The 25,647-nt window shown below is 37.5% G+C and overlaps 9 protein-coding genes across 9 annotated transcripts; 5 read left to right on the top strand and 4 right to left on the bottom strand.

Moving 5' to 3' along the window:
• Positions 1-13: 13 nt before the first annotated feature.
• Positions 14-1,436, bottom strand: GCK72_001165 (uncharacterized protein; the record flags this gene model as incomplete). The annotated part of the gene is made up of 3 exons (XM_003111149.2): positions 14-170; positions 214-764; positions 1,275-1,436. The coding sequence occupies 3 exons, from the start codon at positions 1,434-1,436 to the stop codon at positions 14-16; spliced, it is 870 nt and encodes a 289-aa protein (XP_003111197.2).
• Positions 1,437-1,828: 392 nt separating this feature from the next.
• Positions 1,829-3,133, top strand: GCK72_001166 (uncharacterized protein; the record flags this gene model as incomplete). Its single annotated transcript, XM_053722861.1, has 4 exons — positions 1,829-1,840; positions 2,226-2,525; positions 2,577-2,819; positions 2,867-3,133. The coding sequence occupies 4 exons, from the start codon at positions 1,829-1,831 to the stop codon at positions 3,131-3,133; spliced, it is 822 nt and encodes a 273-aa protein (XP_053591506.1).
• Positions 3,134-3,334: 201 nt separating this feature from the next.
• Positions 3,335-4,313, bottom strand: GCK72_001167 (uncharacterized protein; the record flags this gene model as incomplete). The annotated part of the gene is made up of 5 exons (XM_003111088.2): positions 3,335-3,411; positions 3,458-3,744; positions 3,792-3,884; positions 3,959-4,234; positions 4,288-4,313. 5 exons carry the CDS (start codon positions 4,311-4,313, stop codon positions 3,335-3,337), a joined length of 759 nt encoding a protein of 252 aa, XP_003111136.2.
• Positions 4,314-4,460: 147 nt separating this feature from the next.
• Positions 4,461-6,010, bottom strand: GCK72_001168 (uncharacterized protein; the record flags this gene model as incomplete). Its single annotated transcript, XM_003111064.2, has 5 exons — positions 4,461-4,778; positions 4,830-5,064; positions 5,117-5,342; positions 5,390-5,559; positions 5,904-6,010. 5 exons carry the CDS (start codon positions 6,008-6,010, stop codon positions 4,461-4,463), a joined length of 1,056 nt encoding a protein of 351 aa, XP_003111112.2.
• A 2,907-nt stretch (positions 6,011-8,917) lies between these two features.
• Positions 8,918-10,460, top strand: GCK72_001169 (uncharacterized protein; the record flags this gene model as incomplete). The annotated part of the gene is made up of 5 exons (XM_053722862.1): positions 8,918-8,963; positions 9,040-9,310; positions 9,395-10,011; positions 10,057-10,125; positions 10,228-10,460. 5 exons carry the CDS (start codon positions 8,918-8,920, stop codon positions 10,458-10,460), a joined length of 1,236 nt encoding a protein of 411 aa, XP_053591507.1.
• A 1,154-nt stretch (positions 10,461-11,614) lies between these two features.
• Positions 11,615-15,488, bottom strand: GCK72_001170 (uncharacterized protein; the record flags this gene model as incomplete). The annotated part of the gene is made up of 9 exons (XM_003111228.2): positions 11,615-11,729; positions 11,777-11,863; positions 12,330-12,658; positions 13,794-13,949; positions 14,061-14,119; positions 14,200-14,293; positions 14,362-14,443; positions 15,113-15,349; positions 15,412-15,488. The coding sequence occupies 9 exons, from the start codon at positions 15,486-15,488 to the stop codon at positions 11,615-11,617; spliced, it is 1,236 nt and encodes a 411-aa protein (XP_003111276.2).
• Positions 15,489-19,185: 3,697 nt separating this feature from the next.
• Positions 19,186-19,691, top strand: GCK72_001171 (uncharacterized protein; the record flags this gene model as incomplete). The annotated part of the gene is made up of 3 exons (XM_003111289.2): positions 19,186-19,277; positions 19,354-19,476; positions 19,571-19,691. The coding sequence occupies 3 exons, from the start codon at positions 19,186-19,188 to the stop codon at positions 19,689-19,691; spliced, it is 336 nt and encodes a 111-aa protein (XP_003111337.2).
• An 824-nt stretch (positions 19,692-20,515) lies between these two features.
• On the top strand, positions 20,516-22,769 carry GCK72_001172 (uncharacterized protein; the record flags this gene model as incomplete). Its single annotated transcript, XM_003111242.2, has 6 exons — positions 20,516-20,524; positions 20,607-20,723; positions 20,977-21,495; positions 21,670-21,758; positions 21,813-22,020; positions 22,128-22,769. The coding sequence occupies 6 exons, from the start codon at positions 20,516-20,518 to the stop codon at positions 22,767-22,769; spliced, it is 1,584 nt and encodes a 527-aa protein (XP_003111290.2).
• A 298-nt stretch (positions 22,770-23,067) lies between these two features.
• On the top strand, positions 23,068-25,444 carry GCK72_001173 (uncharacterized protein; the record flags this gene model as incomplete). The annotated part of the gene is made up of 4 exons (XM_003111158.2): positions 23,068-23,211; positions 24,548-24,875; positions 24,953-25,065; positions 25,166-25,444. The coding sequence occupies 4 exons, from the start codon at positions 23,068-23,070 to the stop codon at positions 25,442-25,444; spliced, it is 864 nt and encodes a 287-aa protein (XP_003111206.1).
• Positions 25,445-25,647: the final 203 nt, after the last annotated feature.

The following is a 25,647-nucleotide window of genomic DNA, read 5'->3' on the forward strand; positions in this document are numbered from 1 at the left end:
ATAATCAGAATCATCAAAAGTTTTGGAATCGTGGAAAGTTCTGAAATTCTCGATTCTCTCCATTTTGATTTCCCCTCGCTGGCTGTCTCTGTCTCCTCAGATTCTGCGAAGCAACCCAGGCAATTCCGTTTTTGAACGAAGTTATGGGGCGATTCAGGAGAATTCGAATTCTGAAATTCGAATTATTTCAAATGAATGTCCGATATTTCTCACTTCTCTTTCGCTGAATTCAGAATTACTTTGTGGATTTGTGAGTTTTGTTGTACACGTGGAAGGGCTACTTGCTGATTCTGAGTCTGTGTCTCAAGATAAGGATGTTCCTCAAAAAGTGGATTACTAGCGGCTGGATCTGGCGGCCATTCAGGCACCGCAGGTGGTTGATCAGCTTCTAATTCAAACTTTCGTTTCAAAAGCATCACGACTATTTTTCCATTTTTACAATAACGTAGCGTTTCCGTTTTCCAAAAATCAAAAACAATCTCATCAACCAGTTTTGGAATGGCATCTTTCATTTCATATTTCACGGCAATTTTCAACGAATCGACTGCTTGTTTCATTGATATCGAGGTCTGTCCGATTAAATCCTTCTCCATTATTTTCAACAAATTCACAAGTTTCAATTCAGTAGCTACGTGGCACATCTCATCAGCTTCATTCATCGAGATTCGAGTTGAATAACGACGACTTCCAGTAAGAAGTTGTTGAAAGACTTGACTTGTTGATTCACTCATCTCGGTTACATCTACGACTTCTGGATATAACTTCTGTAATTTATAGATTTCTGAAAAGTCCCGCGTTCATTTTGTTTTTTTTTTCCTATTCTGAAAATGCTAAACATGTGTTTTTGACCACTTTCAAGAGATGACGTCATCGAAACAGTTCATGAATAATCCGTGTTTTTACTAGCTGACGCTATACATTTTACCGGTTTTTCGGGGAAGAGAACTTATGGGAGAAACTGTTTCCGATTATTTAAAAACGGATAGGTTTGAAAAATTGACAGTAGTTTTTGAAACTGGAATGACAGATAGTCAAAAAATGTTGAAAACCTTGGACAGCTTGAAAATCTAGTCTTTTTGAAACTTTTTTGTTGAGAAACATATGTTAGGATATACAAAAACACAGACAGATCAAACATTCTCTGCGAGTTTCAAAAACCTGAACATCTGCTAACGACCTTGATGACATCAGAATGTCCATTTCGCAACTTTCTGTCCTTCACAGACACCTGCTGCTAGCTGCCCTTTTCCATACTCTCTTCTCCGAATTCTTACCATTCCCAAAACAAAAAGACGGTCTTTCTCCACCCAAACACTCTTCTGTCTCCCATTTTCAGTCATCCAAAATGCCACGTATTTCTTCTTTTCCTCTTCCTTATCCCCATCTGTCTGTCCGAATGTCCATTTTCTTGTGGTGTCCTCGGTCATCATCTTCATTTCACTTTTTCCTCTTCCTCTTCTCCGACCGATTTGCCTCTTCTTTTATCTACTCCTATCGCGTTTCTTCCCTCGATGATGCCTGCAATAATTTCCTCTTTTCTTCGTTTTTTTCCGTCTCCCTCGTCATTCGGAGATCCAGTTTTATCCCCCCTTCTACGTTCTCTCCGAAATCTTCCGACGAATTTTTCAAATTTTCCGTCAAAAACTCACCAAAGTGTTCGTCTTGTTGCGTCAAAATGACGAAAAAGTGTTTTTTTTTTCCTATTTTTGTTATTTTCTCGTTTAAAAATTAGTTTATTCCAGTAACCTTTGCCACGTGTGCCATCTGTTGGATTTGAATATCCCACGTCGGAAATCAATTAGAAAAGTTTTGTCATTTTCCGATAGATATGATTATAAAGGTGAGTTTCTTTTTTTAGTTTTTAAAATTTTTTTGTAATAAAAGTCATGAGAAATGATGTCAGAACGATTTCTGATTTACCATAAACCTAAAGAGACGTCCACTTTCTTGCCCACTAAGCCAAGCCGGTTGCAATTTTGTACCGGAACGCAACAGGTATAGGGTTCAGTTCCCGAGTTGAAACCATATCCAAAACTATGACTCATAGACTATAAGTCAACATTTTGTGAACGTTCTTCTAATCCAATTGAAAACGAAACACTGACACATATAATTTTGAGGCTTTTTATACCCTTATTTTTCACTTGAATTTCCAATTTCTGAACTTAAATGTTGACATTTTCAGTAGAAAAGGGCCTTTTGTATCAAAATCCCTTCTATTTCAGGAATACCGTATCCCATTGCCTCTGTCAGTCGACGAATTCGAGCGTGGTCTTCTCTACGCAGTTTCAGCATGTAGTCGTAACGAGACTGGTGGTGGAGAAGGTGCAGAATTTCTCGTTCAAGAAGACTTCACAAGTGATACATTACGTCCCGGTCAGACTGTTTCTGGTACATATACGAAAAAGATTTATCGTCTTCGCTCGAAAGCTCCGTGGGTTCTTCAGAAACTTCTTCCAGCTGAAGCATTCGAAATTCACGAGGAAAGCTGGAATGCCTATCCATACTGTAAAACTGTTCTTACTGTAAGTTGTATTGTATTTTTGAGAGTTTATTTTTAGAAATGGTATTTTCAGAATCCAGGATACATGAAAGAAAACTTCCATCAAGTCATCGAAACCCTCCATTTACCGGATAACGGAAGTACGGAAAATGCATTGGATGGACCGGAGAAACGAGAAGTAATTTGGGTTGATATTGCGGATAATGATATTTTTGGAGCGAAAAATTACAAAAAAGAGAAGGATGCGAGACTCTTCGAGCCAGATGTTGTAGAGAGAGGACCGCTGGATGATGATTGGATTGATGAGCATGATCCGGTAAGAACTTCCTTTGATTTTTCCCATGCATTTCTTTGAAATTCCAGATAATGTGCGCCTACAAACTGGTCTCTTGTCACTTCAAATGGACGGGTCTTCAACGAATGGTTGAGAAAACGATTCATAAACAATATCCACGTGTATTCGGTTTGATGCATCGTGATGCCTATGTACTTCTAGATGAATGGTATAATATGTCGATGGATTCGATTCGTGAATACGAGGAAGAGACGGCACATGTGCTCCGTAAGCAACTCGCAGATCCAGAAAAGCGAGGAACAACTTGTGATGATGATGCGAATAACAATAAGTGAACACTTGAAGAAAATAAAGATTTTCTGTACTTTTGAAACATTTCATAAACATGGCAAAGAAGCAATATGAGACCATTCACAACTCAATATAATTTCAATTCGATTAGCGGTATGGCTGGAAGACAATATGCGTAAAACTATGATACACGTTCTAAATCAAGCATAAAAACTCAAACTAAAATAGGAAAAGAGGCTGAAAATCTATACATCTGGAACAGGATTATTTCGATCGGGTCCTAGCAAAAAGGCGAAGACAGCGTAGGTGTGGCATGAGGCGCCTGGAAAAGATGGTGGTTTCTTTTTTCTCAAAAACTAAAAACTCACCTAATAAAACAAAAATATGCCAGATGGCATGTGCAAACGCCAAAATTCCATCCAATTTGAAGAATACAACTCCAACAGCATACATCATTCCACCGATCATCATCCATTCGAGACCCGTTCTGTCATTCATTGTAATTATAGCAACAGATGGTCCTCCAGCGATAATAATATACAGTATTGTCTCGAGTGTTTTGTATCTTTCATGGAAATTGTATTGATAGAGAATCCCGAGAATAGCGAACACCCATATCATCCATTTCAAGTTTAGACCCGGAAGACCGCAGTGGCTGAAAACTTTTGGATAATTGAGAGGTGACGAGCTACAGTAACCTACCGTAGTGTTAGCCAAGGAGTGTAAGAAGCGGCTATGAACAAATATATTGCAGCTCGATCGCATATGTGTAGATAGTATCGGAGTTTTCGGTGTCTGGAACTAATTATTGGTAAATTAGGTGTCACTTTAGGTTACTGTAATTACAATGAAGATAATCAAAAACTTACTTATTTTCCTGCCGAAACAGGTATTCGCAAAAATGATAAACAGTGCTGGAAGTGAACAAAAGTGTTGTAAAAGTTCCATAAATAACCATAAGAATATGTTGGAGCTCACGGTGAGCGTATGCACACATAAAATAATAGAAAATGAGTATAGAAGGTCCTATTCCGATTGCATGGGATACTGTATTTGCCACGTGCTCATGTGTTGTTGGCTCGTAGGCTTCTCCTTTACCGGCCCGCCGATTTTTATAGGAGATTTTAGGGGTAGGTGTGTCCGGGCTAAAATTAATTTTGATCTACACTTGGGAGGAAACAATTGTTAATGTACTTACTCTATAATCCCACAGCTACCGCTCATCTCTCATGTGTGTTGAGACAAAGTTTGGCTGAAAATTACGGTTTAAGAAAACAGTGAAACTGATCAAGACAGATATAAACATGGAATTGCATCCGATTTTTATAGGAAAATAGAAACAACAATCATATTTAAGGAAAACATGTTTTATTAATGACTATGAGCGGAGGAAATAGACATATCAACTTCAGCTACTCCAAACGGACTTGAAGATTTTGCAATTAGAATATCAGAAGCCACGTCATCATCGTCTTCTAAGACACGTGGAGTTGGAACAATTGATCCATCTGTTCGTACAGTAACCACATTTCTAATTGAACTGAATCCAACGACTTCTCCTTCACTTATATCCGATGGTACTGTACTTATTGGAGACATGATTGGTGTAGATTTACGGGAAACTGGTTCTTCGTCTTCCTCAACCCGCGGAGTTATCAAAAGACGACAATTGGTACCGATTTCTGCTGTCTGAAAATGAGAAAGCTGAAGTTTTAATTGTAGATCAAAGATTTCACTTACAATTTTCTCCGTTCTTTCCGTCTCTTGCACCTCTTCTTCAACTTCATCCGTTTGAATCTGAGCATCTAACTTTTCAATTGGTCGTGATCTTGATATTATCTTTTTCGTTGGCTGCAGTTCCTCAAATTTTACAATTTTCACTGGTTCAGAAATACGAATAGACTGTGAAATCGGGACAGGTTCCATTGGGATATCGGGAATTCTACTGGATGATCTATCAGGTTGACTGTTAGGCCTGCAATTCCAAAACGAAGATAGTTTTGTGTCCGAAGATAACGGGAACTCACCAATCCAAATATTCTGAATCCTCCATCTCTTCATCTTTATAAAATTGATCTACTTGTAAAGGTGGTATTCCAAATGGAATGGGTCCACGTGGAATATCGTTTGAATCCCTTTCCACGTTCACTATTTGAATATTCTTCGCCACAATTTGTTCTCCAGAATACTCTCCATTCTCACTTTTCTTAGAATCCTTCGGATCAGATGGATTTTTGGATTTTATAGTGTTCACTGCAAATTTTCAAAATTAGAGAGAATCCGAAACATTAAAAACTAACACATCTGGTTGACACATTTCATTTGTTGACCACTCAAAAGTGACAATAAATCCAATTTCTTTCCGTTTTTCATGTAGTTTTTCAGTGATTCTTTTATATCGTCTTGCAGTTGAATGTACCCGTCAAAACCCGCTTTTTTGTCGAGATCTGGTATGTCCAGTGAGAGAAGTCTGCAATTTTATTCCTTTTTTGGGATTACTGTAGGATACTGTAGTTTTTATTCTTGAAAGATTTGAAGATTAGATAGTTTTGTTGGGACTGAAATTTTAACTTTCTTCAGATTTTAAATTGATTTTTAGTATTTAAAAAGTACAAAAATAATACAATTTTACAGATTTTTGGGTTAATATTGGAGAAAAAAAACCCGTTGAAAATATTTTGACAATCAACTTTTTCGGTTTGAAATAGCTTTGAAAAATGAATTTTCCTTGTTTAAAATCTATTTTTCAACTGAAACCTCACATGTTTCTGACTGAAAACCTTTTTTGTAATTTTAAATTTGAAAAAGACTTACGCATTATGGAAATCGTGATTAACATTAGTTTGCTCCAATTCTTGGCTCATTTGATATACAATCCGTTTTGATTTGAGATCCAATTCCACATTTTCAGTGGGTTTCATTTTGAGAATACAACTTTTAAGTCATTTAGCCAAAGGGTTATAAATTTAAAGTAGAAAAAAGAAAATTTATTGAGAAGACCTCATTAAAATCTATAAAAGAGTCAATTTACTCATTAGCCTTTTCCGAGAAAAGCGTCAACACGAAGAACGTGTCAACTCGGAAAACAGAAGGAGAAATGGGGGGAGAGAAAAGAAGAAATAGGGATGAGAGACGGAGAGAAATGTCAGGAATTCATGGGAGGGAGGCCCCCTACTAGACAAAAAGAAGAGACAAGAAGGAGTGTCTTTGATGATTGGTAGGTAGACAACAAAGGGAAAAATGCGTCATTAATTTGCAACATCGTCTTCTTTGATAGACAACCACTGATAAGAGAAGCTTCTGATTTATTGTGTTTCTTATTATGTTTTGGTTCTGCCTTATGATGTCTTCTTAGTACTTTCTACTCCAGAAGGTTACTGTAGATCTGAAGTAGAATCGGCAGAACTTTCAGAACTTCGATCTTGTCTTGTTAGGACTCAAAATAGGTAGAACAAAAAGCTAAATCCCTGAATAAAATTATTTAGGAGTCTCATACTTCAAACGTCTGCTGAGGTATCTGGGAATACAGTAGTAAACTCCAGATTACAGTAGGATCGTTACGAAGCCCAAATACGGTTAGAGGAACGGAATAGGTCAGAGTTTGGATAGACTTGAATAATTTGAAATAGCCAACTCATCGAATGATGTAGACGATCATCGATAAGATGGTACGAGATCTCAAGTACTAATTTAAAATCAAGAAGTTCATGAAATCAGCGAACCCTCATTTTTGACTCGTATTTCTACTGTAACCCAACCAATACACATATACCTAGTTGGTTGAAATTACTGGGTTTTGTTGGAACGAAGAAAGTTTTTTGCATTATTCCGGTGAGAACTTTCAATAAAAAAGGGTATATCTCAAAAGACATCTACACTACTAGCAGAAAATCTAAAAGTTTTGCAGTTCTGTACCGAAGACTGTTTTGAAAGGATATCCCGGTTACGATGTATGCCCATATATCTTAGGTTTACATAAAACTTTGTTGTTGTAGTGTCAAACTTTTATGTACGGTCCAACTCTAGCACGACCATGTTTCCAGCAATATACATAGCATTTTGGATCACTGTGGATCGTGTTTCCTCAAAATATAATCAACATTTTAAATTTAAAATCTAGAGATTGTGATACGGTAATCATGAAAAAAGTATCAACATATGAACTTTCTGTTAAACCTATCCAGGTATCATTAGGATTATTATGTTTTTTTCTGATTGTGTGTCGGGAGAAGGGTTACTGTAACAAGCATAACACCAATTTCATTGTCTCATTCTTGGCACAATTTTAAAAAGTGAAGGATTTCTGGACATCGAACTAATTTTCTTCTCGAATCCTGTGCACGTCCCTCATTGAATTACTGTACGATTGAACCAAAAGACGATCACATATTATTTTGCTCTATCTATTTTTGTCTCTTCATTCCCACCCAACCTGCTCCTATTTTCTCTCGGAAGTATTTAGAAGAACAGAGAAAATGCACAGGAAGTGAGCAAACATAAATGCTCTTCTCTTCCCCCCATTCTCCTCTTCTTTCTCTCTCTCTCTTATCAATTTAACTCCTCTTTTTTGCTTTTTCTGCTGATGCACAATACGTATGACTGTATGACTGTGTTTATTGATTTTGAGCCGTTTTTTGTTTTTTTGTTGAGTGGGGTTTTAATAATTGAAGATGGAGTTAAGAATGATACGAGGATTAGGAACAGAGGTGGAGATCAGTTGATTGCTATTTTGTTTTGATTGGTGGGAATTTCCGGTGATTGGAGGTAAAGTAATAATTGGAAAAGCATTTCATTAAAACTCTCATGATAGACTGTTAGTTCTAAATTTGAAAATTCAAGAAAAAACAACAAATTTTAGATGAACTGTTGTAAAGACACATTGAGAATCTCGATTTGCTAGTTTTCTGCTAACTCAGTCTCAATTGTTTTCTGAAACTTAAAAAGGCCTTGAAGTTTATGACTAACAGAATGTTTGGTGCTCGTTTTGTTTCCCACACAAAAAGGGAATCTAATTCAACTGTGATTCATTATTTCCATCATTCATTCTATTTAAAGACTGAAGGGAACGGGCTTCACTGATTGTGACTACGTCCAGAATCTGTAGAAGTCCTACGAATTCCTAATCTATTTTAAAGCTATTGTTTTGTAGGTAGCTGATACTTACTACAAATTGTTACATGAATTGTTATCATGAATCGATTTAGATTCTTATTTCGTTGGGATTCGTAATCCGTTTTCAAGTCGAACTTTATACTGAGACGAACTAAGTCACAACAGTTTCAGACACCTATTTGAATGAATTTTCCTAATTGCACAAATAAAACAAGGAATTAACTAACTTGAGGAAACTTTTACACTTTCGAACTTTCCTTCAAATCTAAAAATCCACCGTACACCTCTCCTGCTCCATTACAGTACCCCACTAACCGAAAATACTTTTCTCACACTAATCACTCTAATTTCCGGCTATCATCAATCAATGCCACTTCACATTTTGTCACTTTTGAGAAGAAGGCGTTATCCGAAAATTAGGACATCTTTCTATTTTCTTCACAGGCTCTTCTTCTTCTTTTCTATTCTTTTTCATTTTCTCATTTTTCTTCAGTTGACCCAAAAGAAGAATAAATCATCCAAAGGTCCCGCCATATGCTCTTTTTTCTTCTTTTCCAAAAACCCAACCTTCCAAAAATTTCAATTTTAGTTTTCCTCATTTTCTCTTTAAAAAATGAAAGTATTTTAAATTTCTGCTACATTTTCTCATATTTTCAGGTCACAAAAATAATTGGATAGTCCGTTGGAAGAAGTGAGATGAGAAGACTCGACGGATTATGTCGATAGTCTATCTCTCATCAATTGTTATTTTACTGTTTTACAGTAAGTTCACTTCTTTGTAACTTATAACCAAGTTACACAGACAAACAGACAAATCTTCTAATATCTGAAATTCCAGATCCCATCAATTCGTGTCGTGTCGAAGAGTGTGCAGCATGGTTTCAAAAAACAAAAGATTACGAGAATCTCGTTCCGAAGGCCACCGAAAGATATTGTCAAGTACTACAGACATATCTGAAATGTATGAATGACACTCAACGATTTTGTCACGGAAATCTGAGATTTCATTCATCGGAATTGGTGATGAGACGGCATTGGAAAGAGTTCGAATGCGACAAATGGGAATCTTGTAATGAGAAAAATGAGGCCAAGAGGCGACCTGTTAATACGTGAGTTTTAAAAGGAAAATCGAGTTTGAATTGTTAACCTAGATTTGAAATGAAATTTGAAAAAAATCCAACCTTCAGTTCCAGATGCTACTTCAATCCACCTCCATCTAGCCGTAAAATCAAATATTGTTCTCTATTCGGCGATCCTCATCTCATTATGTTCAACGGAACCATCCAAACATGTTCGGAAGAAGGAGCTCGTCCTCTTGTGGACAACAGATATTTTCTAGTTCAAGTCACCAATAAAAACGTGCGTGGAGAGGCACTGACAACTACCGTAACCAAGGTTACTGTACTCATTCGGAAACACAACTGCACGTCTTCTCTTCGTTATGAAGCAACTTCAGATGAAGAGGGTCTCCCACGTGGATTTGTGGATGGCACCACGTTTCAGATGACATCGAACTCAAACTCTAATTCAAATGCTGTCGAAGTACTATGGCAGGATAATAACTACGTGGAAATAGCCCTTCATTTCATCCATTCATCCATCCACATTCGAAGACAAGGCCCTTATTTATCTGTATCTGTGAAGGCACCGAGTATAGTATTGGAGACAGAAGGAGACGTGGCAAATGAAATGTGTTGGGCAGGATGCAGAAGAAGTTCACAGATTTCTGCAGAGACCGCCGTAGAGCAGCCTAAGAAGTTTGCGGAATGTTATAATAGAAGGGTTCATGTCCCGAAGAAAGTAGCCGAAGGTTAGTCAAGATGGAAGTGTGCTCTACTGGTAATTCTAATTTCAGATCGTTGTCGCAACGTTGGAAATTCTGGAACTTTCTTCGATGCTTGTGTTTTTGATCTCATGTTTACAGGTGAGTCTTTAACAAAAAAAGATCAAGTGCCCTATACAAAACCAAAAAATTTCGGAAAGGCTTTTTACTTTTTTCTCCTATCTCTTCATTTTTCTATTTCAGGGGATGACTATCTAGTCCACTTATCTCGTAATGCTCAATCAGATTTTCGTCGTTTGGCTCCTCATCATTTTCAATCTCAAATAATCCAACAACGTGTCAGACAGCAACAAGAACATATTAGAAATCTTAATATTTCCAATTCAACCAAAATATTCGAAAAATGTGTTCCTTCCTCTTCAATTAGTATTATTTTTATACCTATTCTTGCCTTTGTATTGATACCCATGATTTGACCAATTTTATGTACACTCTTGATGTTTGTAACTTTAGTGCGAAATTCCAACACGTTTCACTTAAGAACCAATAATTTTCTATTTTGATCTCTAATTTCCATAGTTACGGGTTTTATGTTTTACCTTTTATCCAGCTTACTTATTGTCGCAACAAAAAAGTTCCGACATTTTTTCCCCCTCGGTGTTTGCGGACTCAAGCCAAAATTTGATAATTTTGGCTTGAGTCCGCAAACACCGACGAGGAAAAAATGTCGGAACTTTTTTATTTCGATAATAACACTTCTCATGTTTTTTTTTTCATTCTTTCAAAATTTGTAATAAAAAGAGCTACAGTAACCCAAAATTGATATTTTTCAACTGTCTATTGACCCGCAAGCAGTTCGCTGGTCCGCTCGGCGTGCGCGTCTTGGCGGCAAAGTTTCAGTTTTAAATTTTACGTTTTGTTTTTCAAAATGATTTCTCTTTTTTCTTCAATTTTCTGTTTTCTCCGTGTTTTCCCTAACAAATGAGCAATGTAAATGAGCAACTCTACCATTTTAAATCACAGCCAAATCTGTAATGACCGTCGTAAAATCAGACTTTTTTCAATTTCTAGTTTTCTTTTTCTCGTTTTTTCTTATTGTTTGTACAATTTTGGAAAATTGAATTGAAGAGTCTCTTTTCATCGCATTTTCCATCTTTTTTCAATTATAAGTCAGCACGTACCGAAAGTAAGTAGATTTTGTTCTGAAGTTTTCGGTTTTCTATTTTTTTTTCGAATACCTGCTCAATACTATTTTTGTGAATTCTGCCGAACTAATGTTTTGCATAATTATCCTTTCTAGTCATTCGAAGGGAAACTATGGTTGAGAAACTCTAATTGATATCAGTCCTGGTTGGAACTAAATTCTAATTCTATTTTTGTTGAATTTTTCTCGAAAATAGGTTTGAAACTGAGATTTTCCATGTATTTCTGTCTCGAATTTAATGTTTCTTCTCTATTTTTCAGTCAAATAGTTTTCCCTCTTCCCTTCTTGAAATTTCCGATCTTTTCTCCAGTTTCCCATACAAAAAGAATCCACATGAAAAGAAACACTTCATTAGTTCGTCCTCACTCTTTTTCTCCATTCAACACACATAAACTACTCAGATATACTTATAATATATACTAGGTGTCACTTTTGTTGCTGCGTTTGCTTCAAGTATTCACCGATAGTGTTATAAATGCATTCATACTGCTTCACAGTGTATACCATACTTGGTCGTTGTTGTCGTGATCGATTCACTTCGCTATAAAAATGGTAGTTGAGAAGTGTAATAACGACGCCTTTACATACCTGAAAATGTCGATTATTCCTTCCGATTCAAATCGTGAAATCACATTGTCCGTACAGATGAAGACACCAGTACGTCCTATTCCAGCACTGAAAATTTGTGAAATCTATATAATTTGAGTACTGCAACGTTTGTTAGATCCAAATAGTTCTCATATCTCCATCAATCGCACGACCTCACAAATGACTTTCCGACTTTTTTGGTGCGAGAATTGTCAAAAATAGCGGACGAGTGATCGAGATAATCGAAAATGTGGGTGGAGTATTAATTTCAAAGAATTGACGAAAAACACGATAACAACCGTCTTCAAAGAATTCTGAAAATTCCAGGTCTTTAATGAGTTCTATAGAATCTGAATGACTAACCCCTCTCGTTCCACCTGTTCAAACAGGAGCTATATATGTTTTCAACGAATTTATATTCACCCCCTTCACCCATTTCGCCCCTCAAAAAACAATTTGTTTGTTGTTTTCCCTTCACTCGTTTTTTCCACGCTCCAATCACCACCATCCATTTCTTTTCCTCCCGTAGACACACAAACACGCTCTATCTCACCTGCAATGAACAACAACTGGTGACGTGTATTGTCGTCGGCGAACTTGGAGCAAAAACTCGAGGAAACTCGAAATGCGGGGAGTATCGTTATCTTTCCACTCTTTGTACTGCCAATGAGATACTTTTACGTGACTTTGGCTTGTGTGGCTCAGCCGGCTCTTTTGACTACTTTTTGCACTGGCTCCTCGAAAATAGGATGAAGTCGGCGAAACATCAAACTCTCGATGCACCCAAGATTTTTCTTCGAGTTCGCAAACAACTTTCACCTCGACGTTCCCGTATCTTGCTGTTTTTCCCATTGATTCTGGCCAGTACTCGCCACATTTTTGCTGAAACGTAGATATATTATTCTGTTTTTCCTAATGTTGTTAACAGTAGTTTTCAAATGGTGTCCCTTGAGTTTCCAAACTTTCGTTTTCTATTAATCAAATGGGTTTTCGCAATATTTCGAAAGAAACTAAGTTCTTTGGTATTGACCTTTCTACCCCTGTCCGCCTCCACCTACTGGCTGGCACAGAGACCAAAAGTGTTTAACATTTGTTAAAATGTTAAACGACCATGCCAAATTTGATACGTCAAACGTGTTTCTCGTCACGAATCAGGTGACTCCCTTATTTCGTTTCGACGATATTACGATTTTTCGAATTGAATTTAGTTGACTTGACCAACGGAAGTTTTGTAATCTGTCATGTTACTTCAGTTTTTGGTGATTTCCGGTACATTTAGAAGGTGATTACTTTGCAAATAACAGTTAGAATCAGACCATTCCTTTTTCAAAAAGAACTAGTTTGGAGATAAGTTTAGGATAAAATGAAGGTCAGACCTAATAGAGTCAAAATCGCTCATGTTGTTCGAGGTGCCCATTTTTTATCGGAAATGCTCCAAGTTTATGCTTAGGTCTTCTAGACGCTTCTGGTTTGTATTCAGTGTCTTTTTGCACGAATAAGAGTAGATTGAGAGCTTTTTACTATTTTCAAAAATAATCATACTTGTCAAGGGCCGGGCCGGGCTTTTTTTCCAAAACTTCAGGCCCGGCCCGGCCCGGCCCCTCAGGCCCGTCTTTTGGAGGGTTTTTTTTTCAAATTTTTTTTCGAATTTGAGTAAAGGTGGACTAAGTTCAACTCTGATTTTTTTCATAGAATATTGTATGTGTGTCTGAGTTCATTTTCATATCGAAAGAAAATTTTCAAAGCATTTTTTTCAAGTTTTATAATATAATTACTTTCGCCATTTTTCTATTGTTTCCTTCCACGGCTACAGAAATGTCCAAACTGTTTCGCCGCCGGGCCCGGCCCCTCATTTGACAAGTATGAAAATAATCCTTAAGGATTTCTGGCTTCCTCCCTTCCAAAATTGACGTTTTTGAACTATGCTCCCACCTCCTATGTTTATTCTAGATAAGCCCATCCCCACTCTTTCTCTTTATCTCTCTTCTATTCCTCTCCAAAATCAATTCAAACCCACCACAAAATCTTCCTGATGCTGTCCTAACATGACAATGCATGCCACGTCATACTGTACAATCATTTGCCAAAAGTCTGAAACTGTCTCTTTCCCGACACTTTCTCCTGCGTCTATTGGTGCTTGTGTGGCAATCCATCGCAATGCATCAGTCTCACCCTATAAAAGTGTACGTATGTGGTCGGATGAGGTGCACTTTGTATGCATTTCTGAATCTTTGGTCTCTACAAAGGACAAGGACTTCTACTAGTGCGAGGACTAAAAGTGCACCTGAACGAAGCTCGCATTGATGTAGTCCCCGGTATCGAGTTCGACAAGCGTGTGATCATCTGAAAAAAGAGAAAGAGAAATGACCTTGTCGTTTTTTCCTGAAAAATAAGGATGACACACAAAAGAAGAGAGAACTCACAAGGCACAATGTCTGAGTATCTATTGGCTGCTGCATGTCTCGTTGCTCTGTCTGTGCTCCGTGTCAGTCGACGAGCCTCCGTTCGCGAGAGAACCTAGAAAGAGAGCAAAACCACACTTCGTCATTCCCATTTGTGTTCTTAGTATGTCGTGTGTCTCTTACCAGGAACTCGTCATGAAGAAGACGTCGTCGATTCGCGCTGTCCTTCGTCATACTTGCCAGGAAGCTGTCGGCTGAGTAGTCTCTTAAGAGTTTTTTTCTTCTTTTTTAATGCTTATTTCCTCTTTCTTTTTACTCATCTAAATAGATCGAAAAAGTTGGGAATCCGTTTCCACCTAGAAACTACTACACACTGTCTCGTTTTTCAATTTTTACTTCGTCCCCTCTTTGTTTTTATGATCTTGGAAAGAAACTAATTATCAATGAGTCATGAAAACGATTAGAGGGAACTTTGGTCAAATAAGATCTAATATTAAAAAAGAGGCGGTGCGTCGTAGTTACACCGAATTGAATGAGTAACGCCTCCTGTTTTTCTCCACAATGAAAAAAACGAGGTTATTTTGATAAAAAAAACATCGACTCATTTTTTTTCTCGCTCTGCATATTACAGAGCCCGTATCATGACTCCAAGACCTGGAGTGTCCATGAATAGGTCTCGAAACTTCTTACAAATGACTAGTTCATTAGCAATTTTCTCCAGCTCTAACTTCGTTTACAAATTTCTGGTTCTTTTTTTCGTTAAACTTTTCAAAATCCAATTTCTCTGATTCTGGGGAACTGCTCAACTGGGTGAGTCACTCTATTTCTCTCTCCACTCCAGCCTTTGTAGAGACTAAAAGATCCTTTTTCGTCTCTCCTCCCACCAGAAAAGGGACCCTCATAAACGAAGACCTCTTTTTCATGTTGCCCTTACGTCTCCATAGCTATCGCACTCTGTGCCGGGCACACTTTGTTCGTTTCGATTCGTAATTTGTTGGGGCGTTTCTCGGTAGCAGGTGCTGAGATCTTTTGAAATCCATTTATCTGATTCTTCCCATCTGTTTCATTTTCTTTTGTTTTAACCTCGACAGACGATACTGCGATAGGCACGGGTGGCACTGGTTCTTCCACTTTTGGTAGTTGCTGTACCTGCTTTGGTGTTCTGCCTCGACTGTAACAATTCGAAAGTTTTAGTACTTTTACTACCAACACTTTTGTCTCATCTATGCTGACCTCGCTCGTCGCAATCGACTTGAAGTTTTGTGGTAGACGTAGAGAATGAAGCACGTGACACAACACATTAAAAGCATACTGGCTGCCAGGCAAGCAATGATTATTTCCGCTACTGTAATACATTGGAAAAAAGAATGTCACTTTCTTTCTTCTTTTTCCGTCAGCCATTTAGTTTACTCACCCGCCATTCTCCTCAAAAAATCCTAGAAAGAGGAATATTTGAATAGTGAAATCAATATAACTATGTTGGTGACTGAATTAGGACTGAAAACTGTCGAGATTCACAATGCAACATTTTGTGTGTGCCTGTAGACGGTGTGTGATGGATGTAAGCCGATTAAACGGATACGCCAAACAAAATATCTCGTTTTTGTGTTGTTGTGAAGATTATTGAAAGGTTGGGGTCTCGTAATTGTGAGAAAAACAAGTTTAACCTATGGCGGAGTCGAGGTTGATGAGCATCCTGAAGTAAGTACAGTACTCTTGGGCAGCTTCTTCTGCAACAAAATGGTTGTATGCACTTGAATGTCATATGTTGATTCCCGTAAAAATTGAAACGGTTTCTTGAGTACAAACTTTGTTATGCTCTTGTCCGGAGACCCGAATAGATGACCGTGGTCCTATTTATAACAGGCCTACCTATGCTAAATGTCATGTAGCCCCTCCGTCTCTGCATGTGGTCCATACATAACAGAACACCCATAATTTTCTCATTCTCTCTCCTCCTCTAATCTATCTGCTCCAAGATGACCAAATTTAATCTCCGACCAACCAATCGAGAACGAGACCACATGTGGTGCACTTGTGATCTTTCCTTTCTCCCCGTTCTCTTCTCTCTATTGCCCCAGTACACCTGTCACGGTGTCAGCCGATCGATTTCGGGTAGGTGGGGTCTAGGTCATCTGCCCCCAAGTTTTTTCGTCATACGATTTTTTCCAGTCATCTCGCACGACATTTTGTTAAGATCTCATGGTCTAAGATTGTCTTTTGATTCTGACATTATTTGAATTTTGTTTCACCAATTTCGATATTCTTATTTTCCACCTAATCTGAAAATGATAGGAATTGAAATGGTCATCTGAATTTGACAATCCTCTTATGTCTCTGAAATTGACATCTGATCGAAGAGAACTCATAGATAATTGAGTTATGCTAATCTAGTGGATTAGCATACGAAATGATGAGGGTTTCCCAGTTTGATTCGGTCAGAAGAGTCTTTCTCAATTTCAAATTGGTCTATAAACCCAAAGAGTTCAAATCGATAGACTTCGTTGTCCATCATTGAAAAAATTGAACATCAGTGAATTGCAGTTGAGAATCTTAGAAGTATTTTGAAAAGCTAAAAATATTTTCTGAAACACCAGCGATCGTCACAAAGTGTTTTATAGATCAGATGATTAGAAGAACAGAGAGAGCAAGAAGTGTTTACTTGGAAGGTGGTCACTGATATTTCGGTGTCTTGTTTTCTTTTTCTCAGACCTCCTTAAGGTTTGGTCTCTATTAGCTTTTAACAGGTGTTGTCTTAATCACATATATTGGTCCTTCAACCATCAATTCATTTAAATTTGTGAGAGCTCATTACTCAAAAAAGACTCAGATCTGTTAGATTAAGCCATTGATTCAATATGAAACTAGCCTCATTCTTTGTCTAGTCTTTGATCCTATCAACACCCTTTCATATCTAATATTGCATCACATTATGTAAGTTTCTCATAGGTCTATTCTTCCCTGTTGCACTTCGTCAGATGAGCTAACAAGATACTAGGGGTTACGTAGTACTGTACTACCTTTCGGCTATGCAAATTTACAGTGTCATTAGGCCTCTCACTCTACTCTTCATAACGACATAGACCTTTAGGCCTCACCCTCTACACTCTGTCTCATATCGACCCCTTCTCCCTCCATCCGTCTGTGTCGTAGATTGGTTCAGTCAGCAAGAGAAAAGAGACGTTTCGCTCTTTTTCTCTTGCGCTTGCCCGTCGTTTCTCTCTATATATTTGTCTATGCGCCTTCACTTCGATTCTTCTCTTTCCCAGTGAGACACCAACCAACCTTTTCTCTTTTTTCCTCCTGTGCTTCTGGACTGAGGCCGGTTTTCGTTTCTTTTCTATATCGCTTTGTTACACACACAGGCAATTTCCTCCTTCCTCTTTTCACACCAATCAATCAGAAAAAAATCCTAGTTATTGATTTTTTCCATTTCAGAACCATGGACTCGAGAGCATCGACATCATCTGGGGCGTTGCGTGCATTGTCCATGGAACTCAAAAATCTGCAATCTCAACCGGTGGAGGGATTTACGATAGACGTCAACGAGGACAATCTTTTCGTGTGGAGTGTCGGAATTTATGGACCACCAAAGACACTTTACCAAGGAGGATACTTCAAAGCGACTATCAGATTCCCGTCAAACTATCCATACTCGCCTCCATCGATGAAGTTCACTACAAAAGTCTGGCATCCAAACGTCTATGAGGTAAGATTTTGCACTAGACTCTGAAACCAATGAATTTCCACTATTTTCATACTAGGGTTATCATTTATTATTTTCAATGATAACGCACTCCAATCACAGCCTTCTCGTGATAAATTTATGAATAGAACCCCTTTTCATTGATTTTATCTTTTTCCGATGTTGAGTCAATGCCACGTGATAGATTGTCCATTAGGGCACGCTTGCACTCCCAAGAGCAACTGCGCTGTTTCTAGTTTTTCTTGTGCACGCATCTTCAGGATATTCACGAGGAATCGTAAATTCAAAACATTCAGCATGAAAAATATCGAAAATCTCATTTTTTAAAACAAAAGCGAAACCGTAGTTATGCTGACGATTCTCTGTCAACAGCTTTTCCTGACTTTCACAATCAACTCATTTTTTCAGAACGGAGATTTGTGCATCAGCATCTTACACGCACCAATCGACGATCCACAAAGCGGAGAACTTGCATGTGAACGATGGAATCCAACTCAAAGCGTTCGCACAATTCTTCTCTCTGTCATTTCTCTTCTCAACGAGCCAAACACCTCATCGCCTGCCAATGTCGATGCATCAGTCATGTACAGAAAATGGAAGGAGGATTCTGATCCAGAGTACGCAAAAATTGTACAAAAGCAAGTTGAAGATTCGAAGAAAGTTGCACAGAAGGAAGGAATCTCTGTGCCTGAAACTATCGAGGAATACTGTGTGAAGTGGGCTCCACCACAGCAGGACGATGTTCTCGATGGAATTGATTTCAGTATGTTTTTGAAAGTCTATGAGTAGAGTTCGTGAAAATTGATTATTTCTTTTTAAAAAAAGGAATATTTCAAATTATACGTGCCTTTCCCATTATACAATTCACTATTTCTAGATGACGATTACGGGTACGACTACGAAGAAGAAGATGAGGAGGAAGACGACGATGAATGTGGTTCGGATTACGCCGACGATGACGAGGATTCTGGGCAAGGCGAAAATTAGGACATTTTTCAATTGTTCTTTCCTTTTTTATGAAATTTCAAGCAATGTATTTCAATACCTAATCACTCGGAAATCCAATTTTATACACTTTTATTCCACTTTTTCGAATTTCATATCATCAATGTTCAGAAAAATTACACTCGCTGCTTCTTCTCATCATAAACTCCCTAGTCCGTCTCAACGAAATATTCACACCTGCATTTATTTTTCATTTTTTGTACACTTTGTATGTACCTAATTCTCTCTGAACCACTACATATTAACATGCAATTTATTTCATTTCATATTTGTTTTATCTCTTTTTCAAAAAACACATGCACAACTCGTCGCACTTTCCATCCTCTTTCAATGAAGCCTTTTATATAAAATCATTTGCTGGTTTTCCTCGCAGTGGTGTTCGTTTTAAGTTTTGAGTTCTATTTCTCCAATTTTACCAAAGTCACACATGCAGCATATTGAGTACATCATCTCTAAATTTTCAGCCAAAGTAAAATGAGCAAACGCCAAAATCCATCGGAGTTCTTAAAGAGAGTCATCGGAAAGCCCGTTGTGGTCAAACTCAACTCTGGAGTTGATTACAGAGGAATTCTCGCCTGTCTCGATGGGTTAGTAACTCGAAATTCAATAAAATTTCGACGAATGTTGCATAGAACATAAATTTCATACATGGAGTTTCTCTGAAAATTGTTCATTTTTCAGATACATGAACATCGCACTCGAGCAGACCGAAGAATACAGCAACGGACAACTTCAGAACAAGTACGGTGATGCTTTCATCCGTGGAAACAACGTCCTCTACATTTCCACATCAACAAAGTGAATTCGGGATTGAATTGTTAATGTTACTTATTTATATCTGAAATTCCTGTTCTGTTTCATGAATATCAATTTATTTCCGGATCTCTATCTTTCGTTTCGTGGTAGACTTTCTCTTTTTTAATTTAAAAAATTGATAAATTTTTTTTTCTTTCTGGTTTTGTGATTTTGAAAAAATCTATTATCTGAAAAATCCGTCCTTTTGGTCTGATTACAGTTGAAAAGTCCGTGAGAAATGGTAACGGCGTTAGGTCTCAGCTCCTTCAAATGCGCCGCGGTCGCGCGGTGCGTGCCGGGGTCTTGCCACGAAAAGGCTGTGTTTAAATTTACGGAGGTTTTCATTTTCGAAATTTAGTAGTTTTTTCAGCGCTTCAAAATACATTTTTTTTAAAGACAGAAATTTTTGTAAGTTTTTGTTGTAGAAAAATCAATACTTTAATAGGAATACTTTTTCCTCTTTAAAAAATATTTGAACATTTATTTTTTCAGACCATCGCGAGTCAGTGATGCGACCTGCACGATTTGTATTACCCGACTCAGTAAGTTTTTCATGAATATATTTCATTCAGTAGTTCGAAAAATCTCTCGGTTACCCAAATACCTTTTGCTCCCCGAGTGGTAAGTGATAATTTGATATGATATGTATATGTTTGAAAAACCATTCTCACGATGATCTTTTCTTAATGAAAAAGGAGAATCGAATGGTTAACTTCAGCATTGCACATTTCAAATGATACCATTCAAACCAAATTTTCTAGTGAAAAGACCAAAAGAAGAGCAGCAAAATCATCATCGCGTCATCTCGTCGATATTCTCATCAGATTTTCAATGCGAACAGTTAGTTTTGTAATAGTTGAATAGTTTGTGTAGTTCTTGTCTGTCTAAAGCGTAATTCTTCTTCATAACCTCAATTTTCCAGATGAAAGCCGAATGGAGGACATGCCCTCGATGTAAAAACCAAGGGCTGAAGCCGGACATGATGAGTTGCGACAAGCAGGGATACACAAAGTATTGGTGGATCTGTGAGAATTTTAATGTGAGTTCGATATCATTTCAAGATGAAGTTTATGAATGTTGGTCAGAAGATAACAATTTTCTAAAAATTTCCGAGGTTCGTCAATCTTGTTAGGTAAATGCCCAAATCTGGGAAAAGCAAAAATTTTGGTTATCTTTTTCAAGTGAGGTTTGAAAAGCAAAAATATACTTTATGGTTTTCTGTCACATATTTATAATTTATTTTGGTTTTTTTTTTCATTTTTGGTAAATTTCTTCTAGTAAATATTTTTCAGGTCTGCAACTTTCCACTCGACATGCCTTCAAACATCTATCACGTCAATCAAAGTCCATTTCAAAAACGTCAAAAATGCATACCACTTCCAAACATCCTCAAACTCCCGGAAAAATATCGCTACTTGTATCCGCTGACATTCTCTAACTCTCGACCAACTTCAAGATGTTCAAGTGTGGTTTCCAATTCAGCAAATTCTAGAAATGAGACAACAATTGATTCGTCTGATGGAACAATTTCGGAAAAGTCAAGTGGGCAAGACCGTTTGAAAGCTGATAGTGTCTGGATAGCGGATAATAATAATTCTACCCCATCCACCTCCGCACAATCGAAATCTGAAACCGCTGATATTGATAACGACAACATTGATGAGGAAATCGAAGCGGCTGCTAGAAAATGTGGTACAAGCCGAACGATCAGAAGGAAACGGTTTCACAATAACTCCTCGAAGTCGTGGTCATCTCTAATTGAGAAAGTTGCTGCAGATCCGAAAGCATCGACTTCGATTCTCAAAATGGAGGTAAGAGTTGCGTTCAAGATTCATTTTTTTCAGCATGTTACGTTAAAAAATTGTTCTAAAAATTCACGATTTGAGACTCTGGAGGTGCTTGAAATATTTCGTTATCTTTATGCCACTTAATTCGGCCCAAGGCAAATATTTTATTCGAAAATGTATTTTAAAAACTTTTTTCAGGAATCCGAGTTGGTGCATCGAATGGAGGAGTTTTTTGAAGACCGGTACTTCCAACTTGTTCCGACTACATTCAAACGTCCAGGAGTACGGTTGGTCGACAAATTGCTCGCCACTCTGCCAAAAACACCTCGTAATATTTTTAGAGTAACCTACCAAGTTGAAGATGTTGAGAAATGCTTACAAACCATTACTCACAAAGATTGGACAAGTGCTAGAAAACGATTGACTACAATGTCAGTTTCTGAACAAGTTGCAATGAAAACATCGAATGCTGAAGAGCTGTTAAAAAGTGTTGGAATCAATTTGCAAGAAAGAAGGAAAGCAGTTGGAGAGAAAGTTGGAAAAATTATGGTAAGCATTGAGAACTTAGTGTTTTTTCGAATGGGAGTTTTACTTATAAGTTTAGTCTCATATTTCTGAAAATCCAAACAAACAAATAACTGTATTAATTTTTTCAGAGAGGACTAAGCTCTGAAAACATGCCGAAACGAAGGAAGCTCGCCGAAGAGAAACGGAAAGTAACAGAACAGAAACGAAGGGAATCTATTCAGAACACTATCCATAAATCAGTTTCTGCGAGAATTCTGAATAAAAAGTTGAGACGAGACGAGGAGGAAAGATCTCGTGCGAGTACTCCTGCCAGTTCAATTCACGACTTCCAACGATTCGATGAAGTATTGCCACAAGAGCCCGCGTCATCATCCTATTATGTTGAACCAGATGCGAATCCAGAGCCTGTGCAATTTCATCTTGGAAATGAAACAGAAGATGTCGCGGACGATCAGGATCATCATTGGGGATTTGATTTGGACGGACTATATGATAGTATTCACGCTGACAACAATACAATTCCATTAGACCCTCATATGGATGCAATTCTCTCTCAACTGGATGACCCTAATATTCCGGCAGAACATGAAGAGAGTCAGGAGCGCCCACGACACCTGGAAGAGGAACAACATCATTATTCTGGTGACGAGGCTGATGCAGCTGATGTCGACGGAATTGATTTTACGGGTTTCGGTGATGATGATGGACAAAGTTTCGGAGGAAATAATAATTCTAATTTTGATTTTGTTAATGATAATTTTGGATTCTAAAAATCTTTAATGTCTCCTTAATTTTTTAATAGGTAATTTGCATTTCCCCCTCTATTTACTACAATGTTCTTTCCCAAACTTTCCGGAACTTTTTCTTTTGTTTTTCCCAGTTTTTATATCTGTTTCTGATCAATTATTTTTGAAAACAACTGGTAATAATTTTCTGCCTCGCTCGAACTCTCGAATGAATTTGTAGTTTATATTAATTTGTAACTTTTCATCTCAAAATATGTAAACATCTAAACTATGTGGTACCTGTCAACTTAAAGAAACAACATTTTCAAAATAAGCAATTCAGATGGATTACGAAGTTAGTCGAAAAGTATGGGAATCCCAAGTTCCCGTTCAGTTCACGCTACAGGCTGGTGGCCCACTCGGTGATCCACTTCCCTTCTACACAATGCTTCCCAGATTTACATATTTGGCGTTGGCTCTTCCGAAAGTAAGAAATTTTGATGGAAATTACAATTGCGGTTGTTTTTACAAAGTAGAGAAACAACTTCTCAGCGGGAAAGTTTGGAAGGTCGCCGGAAGGTTTATGGATGGAAGGGGATATCGGAGTGTCGTTGCCTCATTTTCAAAAATTCAAATTGCTTTTACAACTTTGCTCTTCACGCCCTATCCGTCCACTAATACGCCTTCAACGTATCTGGCGCGTTTCACGGCACCGCGCACGAGAAAGGCACTAATACTAGAGCTGATTCTGTCAAAAAATCAAGATTTAGGAAGACATATGGAAAAGGTTGAAATGGTCATTAACAGACTTCTGTCAATGAGAAAATGTCTTACAACACAAAACAATGCCTCAAAACCTCATTTTGGGAAATATTAAGAGCAAGATATAACTAACGTGACACAAACTCGAAAAAGGACATGATTCATGAATTAGTTTTGCGATTTTTGTGTCGTAAATAGTCCATTTACAGTTTTTTGTCATCAGACAGGAAAAAAACCTCACTTACTTCATAAAAATTGGTCACTGTAAAATGAGCACATTTGCAAGCTAAAACCAACCAAAAAGTAGTTAAACGCTAAATTAATTTTCAATTGTTGCTATGATAATATTATATTTCTCTCAAATTTGTGTGTTGTTAAAAAGCGTCTTTTTGAAGTCATAAACTCCATTTTCGCAGAAATTTATTGAAAAATTAGTATTTTGAAATTTCAAACGAGCATGCAGCTATTCGTATCAAACCACCAGCGAGGGTTTTGTACCTAAAATGTAGCCATAGGTCCCATTTAGCAACCACCGAGAATGGATTTTCGAAATTCACCCAAAAATCACGTTTTTATCGAGAAAATCTGAAACTCCAGTAGAAGAAAAGAAAAAAACGCGTAACGCGCAAACGCGCGAACTGACGTTATTCTCGACTATCTTTCAGCGAGTGGGAGGTGGAAAACCTTTGCGTATTAGTGGACGGATAGCCCGTGCTCTTCGAGAATCGACTAAAAAAAGAGCCATACAAAAGACATATTATTTTAGTGACTGATAAACATATTCAGTATGTCAGAAAATAAAGATTTCATGTTTTCTTTTGTTTATTTCTTGCTCTGCATCCTACAATATGATGAATAAAGTTGTAAAAGCAATTGGAATTTTTGAAAATGAGGCAACGACGCTCCGATATCCCCTTCCATCCATAAACCTTCCGGCGTCCTTCCAAACTTTCCCGCTGAGTTCATTTGAAATATTTGATTTCAAAATGAGTTTTTCAAATCGGATAATGAAAACCTAATATATAATATTTTTTTAGTTTCCAGTAAGAAAAATCTTTCAGGCGCTCTCCAGCTTCAATCGTCGAGATAGTGGCGATCCAATTCTTTCGGAAAAAGTATGGTTGGAAGTGAATGGAAGCCCAGTCAAAATGTATGTACCAATTGGAGTAATCTACGATCAAGCGAATCTTCTGGAAAATGATGCGATTCTGGAGATTTCCGTAAAAACGACACAACCCCCAGAGACATTCCAAATGGTTGATCCGGATATGGTGAAGGCGATGTTCATGCAAACAGTTAAAGAAGCGGATTATTTGAAAACGAAATCAGATATCACCAATAGTATGATGGTGGACGAAATGCCGCAATTGTGGAGAAGTATTACGAATAGTGAGTTGTTGATTTTAATTGTGTCCTCAGAACTTACAATTCTAATAGAAAACATCAATAAAAAATAATTGTTTCAGACAACTTTGACGAATATTGGACAATGGTTCAAAAGCTGATGGATCCAAAAGATGGAAAAGATTTCACGCATGTTCCATTGAGAGTTTATGTAAAAAATCAACCATTTAAACAGGTTTGTTAAAAATTTAACTGTATAACTCGACAATCAAGTCTTAATAATTTCAAACAGGAATCATTACGAAAAGAAAAAATCACAATAAACGTTTTTTCAGGCGCTGATCACTCTGAAACATCCCAATGGATCACTGCGAACAATAGGAGAAGCCGTTTCCGATGTTCTCCAACTCTCTCCGTCTTCTGAAGCATCGACTCCAACTTCCGAATCGTCTGCATCTTCTGGTGCGACGACATCATCCACTTCTCCAAATTCAGAAGAACGTCGTCTGATCTCACACGGAATCGACATTCCCGCTCACACCCCATTGATTTTCGCTTCAAAAAACTTGTCCTACCCCGATAACTTCGTTCACATTGTGATCGCTTCCAACTGAAAGTTATGTGAAAATCGATCATTTCTATTCATCCCTATCATGTTCTGTACTTACTTCTAATGGACAAAAAATTGAAAATTTGTGTAAAATACTGTTTATAAATGTCTATGTTCTATTTTTCATTTCTTGCAAACAATACAGCAAAATCATGCTTTCAAGTTGCATGTAAAGAAAACTTGGATTTTCAGATAGAAGTTTCATAT

Source organism: Caenorhabditis remanei, chromosome I, assembly GCF_010183535.1.
Source record: "Caenorhabditis remanei strain PX506 chromosome I, whole genome shotgun sequence".
Taxonomy (NCBI): domain Eukaryota; kingdom Metazoa; phylum Nematoda; class Chromadorea; order Rhabditida; family Rhabditidae; genus Caenorhabditis; species Caenorhabditis remanei.